This window comes from Gymnoscopelus microlampas (assembly GCF_963454915.1).
Source record: "Gymnoscopelus microlampas genome assembly, chromosome: 8".
NCBI lineage: Eukaryota > Metazoa > Chordata > Actinopteri > Myctophiformes > Myctophidae > Gymnoscopelus > Gymnoscopelus microlampas.
This window is the reverse complement of record NC_139945.1, coordinates 48,229,043-48,247,311: the sequence shown is the minus strand read 5'-3', so window position 1 is coordinate 48,247,311 and position 18,269 is coordinate 48,229,043. Positions and strand designations below refer to the sequence as shown.

General features: G+C 41.8%; 1 protein-coding gene and 1 long non-coding RNA gene across 4 annotated transcripts in view; both read right to left on the bottom strand.

The window, feature by feature from the left end:
• LOC311050997 (kinase suppressor of Ras 1-like) overlaps positions 1-18,269 on the bottom strand; it is a 49,635-nt gene that overhangs the window by 2,039 nt on the left and 29,327 nt on the right. For 2 of the 3 annotated variants that reach the window (XM_084065307.1, XM_084065309.1), the window contains 18 exons: positions 16,481-16,628; positions 15,574-16,024; positions 14,445-14,608; positions 13,298-13,367; positions 12,495-12,578; positions 12,314-12,375; positions 11,386-11,498; positions 11,009-11,180; positions 9,366-9,407; positions 8,795-8,852; positions 8,165-8,216; positions 7,042-7,299; positions 5,723-5,919; positions 3,924-4,020; positions 3,480-3,613; positions 3,181-3,312; positions 1,517-1,652; positions 270-403 (listed from right to left, as the gene is read on the bottom strand). In XM_084065307.1, the coding sequence (XP_083921433.1) occupies positions 270-403; positions 1,517-1,652; positions 3,181-3,312; positions 3,480-3,613; positions 3,924-4,020; positions 5,723-5,919; positions 7,042-7,299; positions 8,165-8,216; positions 8,795-8,852; positions 9,366-9,407; positions 11,009-11,180; positions 11,386-11,498; positions 12,314-12,375; positions 12,495-12,578; positions 13,298-13,367; positions 14,445-14,608; positions 15,574-16,024; positions 16,481-16,628 (2,504 nt within the window). The remainder of the gene's footprint in view (positions 1-269; positions 404-1,516; positions 1,653-3,180; positions 3,313-3,479; positions 3,614-3,923; positions 4,021-5,722; positions 5,920-7,041; positions 7,300-8,164; positions 8,217-8,794; positions 8,853-9,365; positions 9,408-11,008; positions 11,181-11,385; positions 11,499-12,313; positions 12,376-12,494; positions 12,579-13,297; positions 13,368-14,444; positions 14,609-15,573; positions 16,025-16,480; positions 16,629-18,269) is intronic. The other variant, XM_084065308.1, reaches the window with a different exon arrangement.
• LOC311051003 lies at positions 558-1,506 on the bottom strand. Its single transcript, XR_014601355.1, has 2 exons — positions 676-1,506; positions 558-631 (listed from the first exon to the last, which is right to left on the bottom strand). It is a non-coding gene; the product is annotated as an uncharacterized lncRNA (long non-coding RNA).

The following is an 18,269-nucleotide window of genomic DNA, read 5'->3' as shown; positions in this document are numbered from 1 at the left end:
ATTATTCTCATAAAAAGGTTGATTTTGCACTTTACATCCTATTCATAACATTACTCTGACCATTATTAGTCAGTCAGGGGGTACTGCATCCTGTCTCCCTCATGTACTATTATTTTTTAACTGTATTTCTATTACACGTACACTCTGGTTTTGTATCAAATTAAATACCCTTTCATCTTGACTCTTTTTCCCCCCCCGTCAAATATCAGGGATTGGAGGGTACACTTTGAATCAGCTGCACCACAGCCCAGGTCTTCTATGATACATACTCGGTTGACTTCCAGAAGTGTCCGGGGTGTGAGAGCCTGCGGTTTAGCTTTGGCAACTTCTCAAGCATGTCGGTGAGCTGGATGAAGGAAGGCCTGTCATCTACCTCAAAGGACCAACAGGCAGATAGAATCTCCTGCACAAGACAGGATTCAGCATCATTATTACGAGTCAAATCTATTTGTGTTCCCCCAAGAACCGATGGCTAATCAAGTCAATAGTAATGTCAAATAATCACCTTCTGTTTATGTTTAAGATATTTCATCTATAAATTCTTCCAGTCTACATAGTTGTATATCGTCGGTGTCCAGGACGAACCAGCTAACTCCATTTTCAGCTTCTTTTTTTTTTTCATAAATCAACGCTATTGAACACCCTTTACGTCTGTGTAAAAAAAAATGTTTGAACCAATGAAAAGTATTAAAAAGCGCCTCTGACAAAACCTAACAACTGCATTGGATCCTCAAACTGTCCGTCAACACCACGCAACTCCCCTTCTCTCCTCTCCTACAGGCAGAGCGCGCTGGTGCAGTGAGAGAGGAGGAGCACGCAGCACATAAACAAACTAAACGGCAGGGTTTTTCTCCCCGTAGTCTGTTAAAACAACAGATAAACAGATAATGCAGTGTACCTGTTTATCAAACTTAGCACTGACGCTAATCTTATGAAAACAAGTAATTATATTTCTAAAATCTATGAAGTGTTTAATGAGGAGAGCATTGTGACAAGAAGAAAGGAGTTCATAGCATTTCTGTCGCGCTAGTTCTACTCCAACTCCAGCCCTGTGAACCCCTCTTTGCAGAAGTTATTGTAATATTTAAAGTCCTGTTTATTATTGTAGGCCTATATAATAAGTGTCATGAAGCATCAGGGCATTAATTCACACGTTGTTGTTATGCATTGTGAGCTTGGAGATCCATTGTTAGCTTTTGGGAATTTATACCCTTTTGAAACCTCTCCCTTATCAGCGAGTGGAGCTATTGTTGTTCGGACTCCTAACTCCACTTGCGCTGGATTTAGGTAAAGTGTCGATAATATAATGACACATGCAAGTATCTGACAATATATAAAGTCACTATACCAACTTTGATGAGGCAGTATTGCTTTGTTTTAAAAATATAATAGTTTTCTTAATTTCCTGAAAAACGTATATTTTGTTTTTCCGTTTCCTGAACAATGAGCGTTTTGGAGTTAACAGGTTTGCGCTGGATAGCAGAGATATGCAGTATAATACAATAATAATACTTACTGTGACCTCCTTTCCCAGGCTAACTTCTGCCAGCACTTTCTTTAGCCCCTCACCACTGCCAACCAACCAGATCTTAGTCTCTGCCGGCTGATTGGTGATTGGCCAATCTCTGGCCTGGAGTTCATACCAGATAGTGCTAGGAAATGGAAAAACAACAAGGAGCACTTAAATCCACTGTTGTGTACAAACAGATTGCATATTTCTTTTAACTATCCTATATTAAATAGTGTACATAACAGTGTTCCAATTACATTATAAGTTGTAACAAAATGCCTAAGAATCAAACTGGTTAAACACAGCTGTAAAACTGCATACACAAATGTAAAACTACACAGTAAAATATAGACTGCTAATTTAACCCTGAATGTGTAAAAACAGCTCTGTAAGGGTAGTCAGTAAGTGCTTACTGACTAGCAGGCATTAAGAAATGAGCCCTTCGGGTTCAATCAGGGATGTGTGTTTTTTGTTTGTTTGTTTTTTAGATGTTTTGGTATTTTCAGCTTTATTTGGAAAGGAGAGTGTAGAGATACAGAAAACCGAGGGCATAGAGAGGGGAGACACCGGGAGTTGGATTTGAACCTGGGTCCACGCAACTCACAAGGAGCATGTGGTTAGTGCACTAACTGGTTGGGCTACAAGGCACCCAATGGATGTGTTTTAATGCCTTGCATACTTGCAGTTCTCCCAACAACTTAACAACATGAACCCTATCGTCCCTATTCTAAAGGCAAATATTTAGCAAAATAGCAGATCTACAACCTCACAAGGCGACGCCTTGTGAGCTTTTAGATCATCTAGTTTTGGTGAATAGACTAGGATTAGGTGTATAGGGGGAAAAGGAGCGGACCAACTATAGAGCCCTGCGGGACCCCAGTCAGTATATATAGGGGTTTAAGTGGTTTTAAAGGGAGTGTAGATACAGTACAGTGGGATAGAAGGATTAAATCTAGTGCGCTTAACATTGTTAATAATTAACATGCATTTACATTGTCAACAAACACCCACCCTACCTCAAAGTAAAAACCAAGCCTGCAAGCTAGTTCAGGTAGATAACTACAGTCACGCTACTAGACACGAAACACTCTTCTCACTGCAACACACATCCAATGCAAACCCTATAATATGGTGGTCTATATAAATGGTCACATGCGCTTGTTCACTCCGCATGCTGCTGCTCCACTTGCTCAGATTGCCTAAATCAGAGGTCTTCAACGTTTTCAGGCCAAGGATCCCCTAGCTGAGAGAGAGATGAAGTTGGGACCCCCTCTATATTGTATAAAATTGTGTTGCAGATTCAACTTTTTTTGTTTACTTGGTCTGCTCTTTTTTCCCTCTACACCAAAAACCTCTTTGCCAAAAATAGCCAATCTACAAGCTCACAACGCCTCGCGCTGCGAGGCGTTGTGAGCTTGTAGATCGGCTATTTTTGGCTAAAGTTCTCCTCAGAAAAGGGATGCTAGGGTTCAAGTGGTTAAGGTAAAACAAAAAAAATCATATCACACAAAGATGTGGCGGACCCCCTGTAGTAACTCTGAGGACCCCCTAGGGGTCCCGGACCCCCTGTTGAAGACCCCTGGCTTAAATCAACTTTATTGTGCTGCCATTCATTCTCAATAAGTCTGAGATGTCTGGCTGAAATATAAATATTGCATATGGTCACATACCCAAAAGCATAAACATCAGCAGCATTGGAGAAAGGCAGCTGGTCTTCTTCGGTCGCCGGACCCATCCTGCGAACTATCTCTGGAGCCAGATAGTAAATCCAACCATGAGGCAGCCTCAGTTCATTCTCCCTTCTGGAAACACGCGCGCGCGCACGCACACGCACACGCACACGCACACACACACACACACACACACACACACACACACACACACATTAAGACAGCAGTTAGAGCTTAACAGGTACACTTATTCAACTCGAGCATTATTCAGAGAGCAGCAGATGAAAGTTTATTCGTACCTCCCCTCTTGTACCACTCCTGACATTCCAAACAGACCAAAGTCTGTGATGACCACTTTGTTTGTGTCATAGAACACGTTCTTAGACTTCAGATCCTTGTGCACGATACCTTTGGCATGCAAGTAACCCATTCCCTGTGAAGAGAAAATCTATGTTATCAACTATAAATAATTAACAATATATCTCTGCTGTCGGGCAGAAACCAGCTATGTCCAAAATAAAAACTTTTCAGGAAATGAAAAAAAAAAAAAACTCATCAAAGTTGGTACGGTGACTTTATACATGGTTGGATACTTGAATATGTCCTTATATTATCATCACTACCCAAATACAGCTCAAGTGGAGTTAGGAGGTTTTTGACCATTAATGTGGAACATAAATTAAAAGGAATCAATAGAAAATAAATCCTGACACAGTTGGGGTTGAGGCTGGAAGGTTCCTTACCTTTACGATCTCCTGAGCGATTTGTCGGGTCTTGTTGATGTCTAGTGTGATTTTGGGATCTCTTACAACAGAGAACAATGTTCGGCCTGTACAGAAACTACGAGGAAAACAATAGGTTAGACAATAGGTTACATGAACAGTGGAGAAAAACATCCCCAGCTAAATGACTGATAGTTAGGACCTAAATGGATCCTAATGTTCCATTGCTCCTGATTTGTAAGGACCTTTACTCCCAGAGTGAAATTAACAGTTTTTTACAATAGATTGAGGTCCCAGATATAAAAAAAAAAGATTCTGTGGCCTAATGCATATCCAGAGGTGGACGAAGTACTCGACCACAGTACTTGAGTAAGAGTACAGATACTCCTTGGTCAAATTTACTCCACTATAAGTAAAAGTAGCTCAGTCAAAATGTTACTCAAGTAAGAGTAACAAAGTCATTGCTTTTTTTTTTACAACTTTATTTTTAGTATTTTCAGTTATGAAGACATACAACCCCACATATACCCCACCCTCCCCGGTTCCCTCACAGAAAATAAAATTACAACAATAAAACAACATTTATAATTGGGAGAAAATAAATAAAATACGAGAGCAGTAAATAGTTGAAGTTGGTATTGAAAACAAAACAAAAAAAAAATAAAAAAAATAAATGAAATTAAAATTAAAAGGAAAATTTCTTAATTCTTAATAAGCTTAAGGGGGTTTCAGCGCAACCAGACCAGACAATTAGCAATTAATTTGGCAAATATAGGGTACCACACATCCAAGTACAATTAAAAGAGTGACCAATATTCCTAAAAACCCAAAGTAATTGCTTTTAAATATACTTAAGTATTCCAAAGTACATGCTTTGAAAAATACTTATAAAGTACAAGTACAAGTAAAAGTAGAAGTACATTTCTTAATTTTGATATCAATGAATTGCTGTAATGTTTTCACAATGAATTTATAGGACCTTGTAACTCTTGTTTCAGAGAAGTACTGTAACTCTCTGAAACCACCTGCACTGCATGCACTGATGTGCTTGCTTGTAGAACCACTACGTTATACAAAGCCTTCAGAAACACCTATAAAAACATAGAAATGACTGAGGAACCAGAACTCCTATACACCCATACAAGATGTAACAAAGAGGCAAAAGAGGGGGAAGCCAGAAACACGGCTAGTGTGAGAGCAGAAGTTAGGCCAATTGCATTTTAGGGAGAAAAAAAAACAGCCAACCTAAAGGCCAAACCGCACCAATGCAACTAGTCGCAACTCCTTGCAGCAAAACTGTTTTAAGGTCAACCACACCAATGCAACTCCTTGCAACTGCCATTGGGGTTAATGGTTGCAAGTAGTTGCAAGTAGTTGCATGTTGCAAGGAGTTGCATGGCGAAACATTGTTGTGGATGTGGAGTGGGCTTAAAAGTACTCAGTACTTTATAGCCTTCCTAGAAATATACTTGAGTAAAAGTAAAATATTTGTCTTGGAAATGTACTCAAGTAAGAGTAATATGTATCAAAAAAATCTAATACTCAAGTAAAGTACAGATCCTCAGAATCTGTACTCAAGTACAGTACTCAAGTACATTTACTCTGTTACTGTCCACCACTGTGCATATCACACTGGGAGTCCTTGAAATTAAAAATGTATTATGCTGCAGTATTATGTTTGTCTGTCCATCCATCCATCATGTAAATTTAAACAAATTCTATTAATGTTGATACTCTGTCAGCCTCAATGCACTGCAGATGCGTAGTAAAATACAGAATGTTAATGAAAAATTATTTGGTCTCTAGTAGTGTCCACTGACCTAGTGATGATGGCGAGGTGGGGTGGAGCCATACAGGCTCCCATGAAGAGGACCACATTCTCATGGCGGGTCTGTCTGTAGTTCATCACTTCCTTCTTGAACAATTTCAGATGATCCTGGTTGTTTCCATCGATCTCCAGCAGGCGGATGGCCACTTCCCCATGCCAGCGACCCTTGTGGACCTTCCCCCAACGACCCTGGAACGATAAAATTCCAGGTAATGTTTTTGCGCTCATCTATTTGGTTCAAACACTCAAAATCTGCATAATTGGTGGATCAGTTTGCATACCCTCCAAAAGTCTCCAATATGAATTACAATTCATAACCGACAAAGCCAACTATATTATTGTGAGACAGCATCATTTACATTAATTTAATGGCAATAGTTTAAACATAGTTTAAAGCACTCTGGGTCGAGTTCTTTTATTTGCATCCACTGTAGGACAACAGTGCATACAAATGTCTACACTTAAGCTTTATACTTGACAACAGGTCCCTCCTTCAGATAGCATGTCATTTAACCATTTAAAATCACACTGTAACATTCATTTTAGTAGGCTTTTGGGGCGACACCTCTTGTAGCTCCGCTGTCATTACAGCGTTTGTCTATACAGAAGTACCACTCAAAAGCAATGCTGCATTTCCGGTGCCTATGCCATTGTGGCGCGAGTGTCTGGGGCAGACATAGTGTTCTTGGCTCCCTCCTTCACACCAAATCTTGTAGCCAAAAATAGCTGATCTACAAGCTCACAATGTGTTGTGACACGTTGTGGGATGGTAGATCTGCTATTTTCACCAAATGTTTAACTATTTGCCAAATGTTCATCTATGATGACATGCCCAGAATAGCGACGCTAAGGTATATGTGGTTAAAACAGTGAGCCGGGCATTGTGGGATTCTACTTCTGTTCATTTGAGCATTAAAGAGTCAAAAAGAGTAAAGTGTTGTTGAGTGTGTTAGTGTGGTGTCCAGTATCTCATAAAAAGCCAACCTCAAGTTTTATGGAGAACAGATGGGATTTGTTATTAACAGAGGTGGGGACCCAAGTCACATGACTTGCACTTGAGTCTTGACTCAAGTCACAACTTTATTTATTTACGACATGACTTTGTAACATTGTTTTGAAAAGCGCTATGCAAATAAAGTCATTGTCATAGTTGATTGTTGATGTGGACTTGCACTGTGATTACTTGACTACTTGTTTCTACCTAATTGACCGAAAACCTATAAATGCCACTGTCACGTGGGCAAAATAAAAGGCTGGCCACTGAGTTGATTAAAACCCTGAAGTGTCTCGTTTGCATTTGTGTATTCTCACCTTGCCAATGAGTTCACCCAGCCACAGCTGTTCATAGGGTATGTCCCACTCCTGGAGGTACACGCTGGTTTGGCTGGCTTTGCGGGAGATCGGGCCTCCCCCCATGCGGCGTCCCGCAGTCGTACGGCGGCAGCCTGTGCTTGGAAGGTCCTCCAACTCATCCCCGTCATACTCTCCATCAGAGTGGCCCTTCTCTCTGCAACACGGCTCGACTCCTTCCTCATCCTCTCCTGGGTAATCTTCTTCAGCCTCCTCTTCCTGTATGAAATGGGAGACAGAGGTAAGGAAGGAAATGAGAGGTTTGGATATTACATGTTTGACGTATGGGTAACATCTTGGTAGTACTGTAGCATCCACAGCTCGGGGTTGGAGAATTACGGAACTTATGGGACAAAGAACTAGAAAATAGATGCAACACCCACGCCACATGTTCATTGTCAATACGACCCATATATAGACGGGTTTCCTGTTTGTAAACATGAGAGGATGCTGCACGCGCAAGAGAGGGATTTGCATGCAATTTCTAAAGTGAGCCTATAGAGGGCGCTATTACCCGCAGCAGCTCTGGTCAAATGTCCATTCATAAAAGAAATGGTCTTCACCGGGTTTAATGAAAGTAGATTAAATTATGCAGTTTGTAATATCTTGTTTACTCAATAAAAATGATTTGTCGGAAGTTGGATCTGTTTGTCCTTTATTTGTATATAATAGCAGCATTATGCCTATTATGCCCATAATAGCAGCATTATGCCTATCTAACTCCCGAACACAACATCAGAGTGAACGGCACTTCCGGGTTCGTTCTACCCCAAGCATGCGCAGATTGCGCATTCTGCTCTGTGATGACGTCGCGCGGAAACCCGTCTATAAGCATAGGGCTAAACTTTGACCGTGACCTTCTTTGACAGATTTGAAAAAAAAATGTATCAGCCGTCCTACTGTCAGTGCTAGTCCTGATCCTAACCCCAGGTCATCTGACAAGCAGTTTTTTCCCCAACCGCATTGTCCAGTTTCTTTTCGCTTATTTCTTTTAGGACTTAAAATGCATGTAAAACTCCTTCATAGTTTTGTATATGAAGTGATCATTTATTTTTCTTTTGCTGTGAATTTGTCAGATACTTACCACTTCTCCCTGCTGTTCTGTAAGCTGTGTTTCAGTTGTGGCCGAATGTACTCTGTAAGAAGCAACCAGGAGATTTTGAGGTCAAATATTAGCCATCTAACATCAACAGTATTGAATGACTTTAGAAGACTTGTTTTCTAGAAGGATTCAGAATACTAACAAAAGTTTGAGAAAATCCTCATATTGTATCCGAGAGATACTCAGTTCATCCATTTCAGTCAATTATTTAAAATATAGAATGAGCATCTCTGTCGCCAAGGAATGAAGTGTGAGACAAACATTTCTCTCTGGTTTCTGACTAAAGGGCCAGCAATGAGTGTTCGTCATTACAGACCTAGCAGTAGTAGGAAAGAGGAACAGCATTTTCTAAAGCCGTTATGTCCTGTAATAAAACACGTTATTGGCCATCAGTGGCCTTCCTGGTCAATAATTAAATCAAGGGGTCAATGTTTAATTTGGTTAATAATCAACCATGAATGACTGGTATTATTTTCAATTCTGCACATGCTTCAGCAATGCTTGACTTGGCTCAGATACAAAAACAGGGGGGGTTGATTGTTTATATTACATATTATATTATTTTAAGGGGTTCCAACAAACAGAAAATGTTGTACTGTTGCTTTGTCTTACCCAGAGTCAGGGTAATCGTCAGAATGCAGACCAACATTATACGGAGAAGAGGGGACATCTATTGGGGGGAAAAAGTTCAGAAGAATGAGACACTATAGTCATCCTGCTATATAAATCTACATTCAACATCTTATGTAAACAATGAAAATGGTTGCAATGCTAAATGTATTTTCACAAGGGTGCTTCTTGTTCAGCCTCAGATTTTGCCCACCAGAGGGCGAGAGTGGGCAATCTTTCTCCATAACAAAGCACAAACATAGACAACAGAGGCAAAGGTGGCACTGGGACAGCACCACAGGTCAACAACATCCACCCATAACACAGCACAACACGGTTTGGCTGAACCCCACCCTCTAAAAAAGTACAAACAGCAACAGCAGAGCAGAGAGAGGTTTTAGTACTGTGGCGGATTAGACACACATACACGGACATGCGCGCGCACACGCACACACACACACACACACACACACACACACACACACACACACACACACACACACACACACACACACACACACACACACACACACACACACACACACACACACACAGTGGACTGTTGTTAACTCACCAGGAAAGACAAACTGTTGTCTAGGCTGTATATAACAGGCAGCTAGTGGGACAGATCGGATATGATTGGAGAAACAGGGGGTTAGATGAGGAATAATTTGAAAAGAAACCAGGAGCACCACAGAAACCAGATGACATCAACGTCTCGTAGCACAATCAAGCTGGTTGCCCCACTGAAGCATGCAGAACTTAGAATCATGTTTGACTGAGATCAGAGCTGTGAGACAGGTTGTTAGAGGGAAGACAACATCATCATGGAAGGAGAATAAGTATAGGGTCAACATGACTTGAAGGCATAAAAATACATCTAAGCAACATTCACTCACAAGAACCTTCTGAATGAGTGAATAAGCCTTACGAGAATCATCCTGAACTCAAACCACAACATAATGTGTTGGGAACAGAGCCGAAATGGGACACAGAAAGTAAAGAGTGCATGCAGTTGAGTAAAAGTGTTATAATAGAATTATATTAACAGACCAAACTTTGATATACGATGACTCAATAATATTGTCACATTTTCTCTAAACTTCCTTAAAAGGACCATACTGGTGGTCTGGCATCTTTAGTCCATTGACTACGAGTCAAGGAATACTTGACATTACTGACAACCATTTTACAAATCATACCGTGTTTTTTGTTTGTTTGTTTTTGAAGAATGTAGTTGGATACTATTCCTTTCAGTATGGTATGAAAACCAACTTGCTTTGAATTAATTAATAATTAACAAACAAAATTCTCTCTGGTAGTCCTAAGTCAGTGGGTTTTTGGGTGAATTACTTTCTCTCTAACCTGGTGGAAAAAAACTAAATATAAACTAATGTTGATATTTGGATGTTTTTGAAGTCATTAAAACATATAATTGCATTTATTGGAGAGTCCGGTTCCGGTTCCGCTTATCGGTTTCAGTTCGTAACAGTTCCCTATTTCGGTTCCATAATGGTAAAAAAATAAGAGGTGAAATCTTTATTTAACAAAATTAACTTTATTCTTTTAAGCCTTGGTCAATTTAAGACCGAGAGTAACATCCTAGGGCAGTAGTGTTGTACTTCTTACTACTGACAATGACAATAACACATATAAAAGCCTGTCTGAGCAGCATTGGGGCCAAATATCTACTGTAAACTGAATTCACTGCAAAACAGCAAATAGTCTTCCCTTAAATAAAGAATTCAAGGAATTAAACAAAGTGCATTCAGTACATAACAGCTGTTTACATCCAAATAAACATAGTCCTTTGACAACAAACATCGTGACCACTCGGTGACTCTACACCGTTTTGTCACGAGCCCCACTGCAGTGTGTGTCTGAGACATGGGCGCATTGGTCGGAGGAATACCAAAACGCCCGCCCCAAAACCTGACCTGGGCGCAAATCCGGCGACCTCGGAACGGTCTCTACCTGGTATTCTTAAACGTAACCTCAGTAAACTATGCCTAAACCTAACCTTATTCCTAACCTTAACCTCAGTAAAACGATGCCAAAACCTAAATTATTTTTATGGGTACCCGGTACCCGCCATTTCTTATTCGGTTCCTACTTGGAACCGAATTTCGTTACCCAACCCTAATGGGAGCCAGGGTGCCCTGGTGCACAGTGCTTTCAGGGATGTGTGTGTAAGAGCCAGGGTGGCCTGGTGCTGACCTGGGAAGTGGAAACGGCTGTCCCTGGGATCCTGGGATGAAGGGTTAGGGGGCGGGGTGGCGCTGACACTGGGGGGGTTACTCTGCTGGAAGGGGGCCGGGGAGGAGGGCGTGGATGACGTGGCAGATGAAGGGTTACTGGAGTCCAGCTGGTTCAATGTGGGAGGGAGGTCCTGGCCCCACATATACACACACACACACACACACACACACACACACACACACACACACACACACACACACACACACACACACACACACACACACACACACACACACACACACACACACAGTTGAAATTACATTAAAACATGCTACAGCTGCACTTCATAAGCGCTGTTATTGGAATAGCATGTTTAGTACTAAATCTATCCATACCTTCTTCGTTATTGCTTTTGGTAAGGTTCCGAACTGGAGTGGCAGCTCTGCCGTTCGGTCGATTTGATTGTTGATGTCTGATGGAACCGACTCTGCCCTGCGCATTCTTTGCACTGAAAGTCAGAATGATAACAATGACATTCATATGAAATTGCACAGTACACAGGGCAGGATCAGGGTGGTGGCACAAGCTGTTGAAACACTGACCATGTAACCACAAAGACCTCGGTTTGATTACAGTTCAAGGTTGTGTGTAGGCATGTATGTAGCCTCCTCTATAGACACATTTTGTATAATATAGCGAACAAATCATTAATCATGACGTTGACTAATACCAACAAAAACAGATTAGCCTTCTTGAGAGGTCATGGTCTTATTGAACAGCGATAGGAAGAGGGGCAGTAGCTAATCCTCATATATTCTGTCATATCAATGACAGAATCACATTTAATCTAAAACACAGTTACTTGTACAGTACAGGTAAAGTAGTGCTCACTGGTGTTAAAGGTAGGGTAAGTGTTATTTTTTTGTTTTGTTAAAAGGTTAAAGTACTATATTCTGATAGCAATCATTGCTACAGAGCGTTTGTTCGGTCACAGGGGTCTCTCCAGCTCTTTAGTTAACAGAATATAGTACAGGTAGGTGACACCTCAGTACTCTCTCCAATCAGGAGAGAGTGCTGAAAATGCATTTTCTGTTTAATAAAGAGCTGGAGAGACATGGGAGACTCCTTTTACTGAACAAACACTCTATAGCAATGAGTACTATCAGAATAAAGAGCTATTTAACACTTATTTTAACCAAAGTAAATCACTTACCCTACCTTTAAGTTTAGAGCACAGTGTCTACCTACAGATCAGATCCTGTATTTTACTACGACATCACGTCTCAATATCTTCATTTACTGTTAACAGAAAGTTTTCCTTACGTGGTAGAAATGATATCCGACAAGAAGGAGCTTCCTTGGTACATTTGTTGTGGCACTTTAACCTACACAAAGAGATGGATATGAGTATGTTTGCAAGTGTTATTGTTACCTCTTAAAGTGTAAAAATAGACCAGTAAGGACCTTAGCTGTGTAGAAGATAAGAGCATAGCATGTTACTTACTTGCAGTGTTTACATTTTACGCCAAACATCATGTTCTTATGACACACCTGGCAGGTCTGAGAAAGCCAGGACTTTGTAGAGAACCTACGATGGAGACATGGTAAGAATTAATAAAAAAAAAGAATAGCATGCTGTATACATATGGAATTCAATACGTTTCTAAAAAGTAAAATAGCCTAGCAAATGATTTAAAAAAAACAGAGGGCAAGTTGTTGTCTATTGGTATGAAATGGACTCTACACACTATGTATTACAATAGGATGACAAGTGTCATAATTGCTGAACGTCAGAATTCCACCTTAAATCACCACCCAAATACTTCTCAGGGGACATCTATCTCCCTTATCCAGGCTTTTAGCCCAGATTAAAAATGAATAAACACACACTGTCCAGTAAGATAAACACAGGGTAGGGCAGTGTGCTGCATAGCTCAAATTCCTGGATTCTCACACGGCGCCATTCTCACCAGACCGATGCTGGAATTCTGCAATGGGTGTGTGCCAAAGTGGGTTTTCTTAGCCTACTGTTATTTGCTCTGGTTTAAACCCTCACTGTGTCAGTAAGTGAGACAAATCAGCATGGTCTACTGGCGGAATGTGAATGCTATGTGAACACCACGTCTCATAAACCACAGTATGCATAGAATTAGCCATTGTGGGGACGTTATGAGGTGGGTGTGACTAACGGTTCCTCGTCTCACATTGCTGTGCTAACCTGGCTAGCACAGGGTTTGGACAGAAACCACCATGCTCCATATTCTGACAGAAAGCTAGTAGACACATGTGACTGTGTATGGAACCCACCTGTGTGTAACCGCCAGGCCAATGTCTCTCCTCATAGTTTGGGGAGAATTCCTGTGCATGGCCAGATTATCTAGAACATGAGAAAAAGATATTCATTCATTTTAGGTTTGAGAGACTGTCTGCTGTCCGGTTTGGTTTACCAAATGTGTTACGCAATGTCCTGTTGCACTCATGTGAGTCTAGTATGTACTTTGTCTGTACTCTGTTGTCCTTTGTTAAAGGGATAGTTCATTTTTAGGGGAATTGTGCTATTGTCTTGAATTAATTATTTATTAATTCTTCAATTACATTCTAACATGGAACACATTTTTGCCAATATACTGTATTTATTCAGAATGGCTGTTTGATATAATCACATTTATTTATTTGCCATTAGTGAAATTGTTTTCTTTATAAATACATAAGTCAATTTATTCAGACAGCTTATTTTCTTATAACAATGTTTCACTATTGCTGCAAATGTTTTCTGTAAAAAAAAAGAGCAAATAAAATAACTACAATGTATAGTACAATGTATAGTTTTGTCTACTTTTGAGAGGAACTGCTCTTTAATAGAATAGGCATCCATGAATTAAGCTCAGCTAAGCTAAACTATTCACTGTTCAAAACTTCAAACTGCAGACAAACTGCTTCTGAGTTTGTCTGACTCTGGTAAGTAGGAAAAAGAGTACAATTCCCCCAGATTATCCCTTTAAGTGTTAAATTGTTTTACTTTGGATTTCTGTTCTGATTCTAAAAAGGCGCTAGCCTATGTGAGTAGAAGAACAGCAAATAGACAGAGAGAGGTGTACTAAGAGAGAAGACAAGTCATTTCATGCTTGGTTGTGCTCTGAAAATAGCAGATCTACAAGCTTGTAGATTGGCTATTCTTGGCACGCAGATAAGTATAAATCAGGCTTTATGACGCCATCATGGCCTGCCGAAATACATGTTAGTCGACTAAATCTACAGTTGATATAGTCGACTAAAATCTTATGAAATTTAGTCAACTAAAACTAAAATATTTCAGATGACTAAAATATGAATACAATTAAATGGAATTTTATTCTAAAGACTATGACTAAAACTAAATCAAAATTTGCTGTCAAAATCAACACCGATACAAAGCCAGACCAATCTGTCCTTCTATGTCCCCATTAGGACTCACTCTCTAGGAGGGTGGGAGTGCCAGGGAGGGTGTACGGCGCTGTGGCAGGGACCGGGCCGGGGGTCCGTGCAGAGAGCTGAGGTGAGCGCATGGCTGGATCTTCATAGCTGTTCCCACTGCCATTGATCTGAACGTTCAGCAGCAGCTTGTTCTTCTTACCGGCCCTGTGCGGAAAAGAAACCCGATGCAGCAGTAGCTGTTAGCATTGTTAGCACAGAGTCTAGTTAAGCCTAGTTCAGACCAAAGACTAAACCGTTTTAAGCCTGATTTATTCTTTGTCTTACAACAGTGTCACGCAATCTGCTATTTTTGGCACGTGACACCATCATACGACAGCATTAGGACGTTGTGGAGAAAAATCGCAGCAGTCAGAATTGGTCCTTGGACCTACAGGGCGCCGATGGCCGAGTGGTTAATGCGCATACCACATATAGGCTCTAATGCGGGTTCAATTCCCAAGCCCGGCGACATTTACTGCGTGTCACTCCCCATCTCTCTTCTGTTTCATTTGTTTTTAAATCATATGTTTCTCAAAATAGTAAAAAAAATCACACCCTGTGTGAAGGTAGCGGCGCCTTTGATACATTATGTCATCGATATGTGTTTATAATGTGTTTATAGCCATGTGTCACGTGAAGCTTGACCAATCACTTTGTTGACGGGTCTGACCAATCAGAACGTTGACGGGTCTGACCAATCAGAACGTTGACGGTGAACACGGACAAAGTCAGGTATAGAGCAGGATCTATACCTGCAGGATCTATTGACGGGTCTGACCAATCAGAACGTTGACGGGTCTGACCAATCAGAACCTTGGCGGGCCTGACCAATCAGAACGTTGACAGACCTGACCAATCAGAACGTTGACGGAAAAGACAGGTATAGAGCAGGACCGCTCTATACTATGTATAGAGCGGCGCCAGCGCCGCTAAAAAAGACTAAAACCTTTACGCATAAGACAAAATAGGGCCCTAAGTTCCAACTGACTGTTGATACAGTCCCCACCTCCAGAGTTGAAGTTTGTCTTTGTAGCGTTGTGGTAGTGTCATCAGAACTATATGGTAATAATGTGTGACCATATCCAAAGCATAAACACACAAAAACTCATCATCACACAGATGTTACCCACTTGCTGAGGGCGGGCTCCTCGATGCGGTTGGCCAGCTGGGATTCGTGGCTCTTGCTGCGTGTCAGTGTGATGTTGGGCAGGAGCTGCAGCAGCTTGCGGGAGGGGGGTGGAGGCGTGCGGGGGTGCTTGGCAGTGCGGCGCTTGGAGGGCGGGGTGAAGGGAGGGGTGGAGGAGGAGAAGGCATCCACCATGTCCTCAGTATATATGTAAGGGCCCCGGTGTTCGGCGCAGGGCACCACCGATATGGAGATGGAGCGGCCATGGGTGTTGCTTTTCCCCACATGTTTAGACTTGGTAGCATGGGGCAGGGTGAAGGAGGAGTTGGGGCCCTGGGGGGCCGGGGGGCTTGTGACTGAGCAGGGTTGTGGTTTGAGGTGGGGGGAGTTGGCACTGTCCCGCCGCACCGGCCCGTCGGAGCTCCAGGATCCTGCATCCTCCTTAGTGTCACCACCTAGGGCAGGAGGTCAAACAATACATCCACATTATGAAAAAGGCTACACACATAGATCTGAATATACTCTTTCCCTGCTAGCTGTAGAGTCAAGCACAGAGACATTACAACACACAAATGTTTAAATAACCCTTGGACAAAACAGAATCCTGGTAGAAAATAAAATGTTACTAAAGCTTAATGTAACCAATTTCCTAAAACCATTTTAGTAATATCATGGCCTCAGTTGAGACTTAATAAGAAATGTAAAATGTTTCATAAACGCTCATTTAATTTCAACTTAACCTAAAAGTTTTCAATTAGCATCGAAAGAGTGTGTTTGAAGCAAATTCAGCCAATGTTTCAGCCGGGTTTGCTCACAGGCCTGACGGTGATCGGTCACTTTTATAGTACTATCCCTGTAATCACATGACCAGGGAACCCAACACTATGGCACTGCAAAGGTCACACGTTCACCTGTCTCAGTGGCGCTCTTCAGACAGGAGAGGGCAGCGGTGAGGCGAGAACACTCCTCAGAGCTGGAGCCCAGTCGTCTCATGGCGTCCCTCACCTGGGAACTGGACATCTGCAGTAACGCATCTAGAGACAGCTTCTCCGGTACAGCCTGGACAGGTGGAATGCCAGGGGAAGACAGGGAGGGAGGTAGAGAGAGAGCAATAATTGTTTAATTAAATGAACAATGGAAAAAAATAGAGAAAGAATATAATAAATATGAATACATTAAGAGATTTTTTCAAGAGAAGACGGGAAGGAGAGAAACAGGGTTTACAGAGATATGTTTAGCTTGTTAAGTGACTACTATCCAACTATCAACAATCTCCTCAGACACCATGTCACTGACCAGCCACCGGCCTGCTGTCAGCCCACTCCCAGTAAGGAGTCAGAGCATCTTAAGAGTGTGACATCATCTTATTTACCCTTTGTGCTGTCCTGTCCGGCCCTGTGAATGTCAGCATGCTCAGTTTATCACCCTTATTCCATTAACAACGACAGAACACTTGACCACTGTGTGCATCCAAAGCAACTCACATAGAGTGCACGTAAACAAACAAGTCAGCTGATGTTTAGTTCATGGACAATTCATCCGATGACGCGCAATACTCACATCGATGTGGACCGATATGAACAGGAGGTTCTGGCTGAGGTTATGGGACAAGTCTAAACAAATTGTAAGGAGTCAATGTATTGTCAGGAAAAGTGGAGGATCACTGATTGATTTCAGTTTGACTTCCAGGAAGATACAGGAACCTGGTTCACATTAATGAGCATTGAGCAAACACAAGCTGTAGTACAAAGTGACAGCCTGACGATTTACATTCATAGAAATTGAAAAGTGTAGAACAGATACTTCCATTCAACACAAGGCTGTGCTTCAGGCCTAAAACACAGAATAGGAATGAATGGAATCATGACGTATTTGTTGATGCCACAGAATCAATGTGCACACTGTGCAGGTCCCACTATCCATCCATAGTAAGTAATCGTAAGTAAGTAAGTAACCTCAGCAAAGAAGGTGGTTGTGAATGCGTACGAATGGGCTTATAAACTATTGTTAGAGAGCCCGCCTGGGAAGCCAGAGGTCCCAGGTTTGATCCCAGGCCTCAGCAATACCTCATTTCACTGTGTATGCAAATATACAGGTAGACTCTTGCTGCATGTCACTCCCTGGCTCTCTCCCCCGTTTCCTGTGTTTCTCCACTGTAAGTAAGTGAGCCATGTGGCCCATAGGGCAGGAGTCTATCTCCTGTTTCTGTAGCGTGAGGCAGCTTGATGTACAAGTACACCCCCTGGACATGACACTTGTATGTCGCAGGGACTTACCCCCAATCCAACCCCCTGATGCTGAGTGCCAAACAGGGATGCACTTGGTCTCATTTCTATAGTCTTTGGTATGACCCGGCCCGGGGATCGAACCCCAACCTCCCAGCGTCAGGGCGGACACTCCAACCACAAGGCCACTGAGCTGGTGTTTCTCCGCTGTACTATAGAATAAAGGCATACAAGCCAACAAAATATAAAAAACAAACAAAATAAAAACCTGTTGTAGTTGACCTTATACTAGAGCATTTCCCAGAATCCATTGGCAAACCACGAAGAGCCGTTTTACTCCATGTCCCTCCCCTGTGTTTTTAATGGAATGCATTATTTTACCAGCCCTTGGTCTCCACGGCAACAGTCCACTGCCCAGTGGACCGTACTAAAACAAGCTTAATCAGGGTGGGGTTTAATCACCTGGCAACCGTGC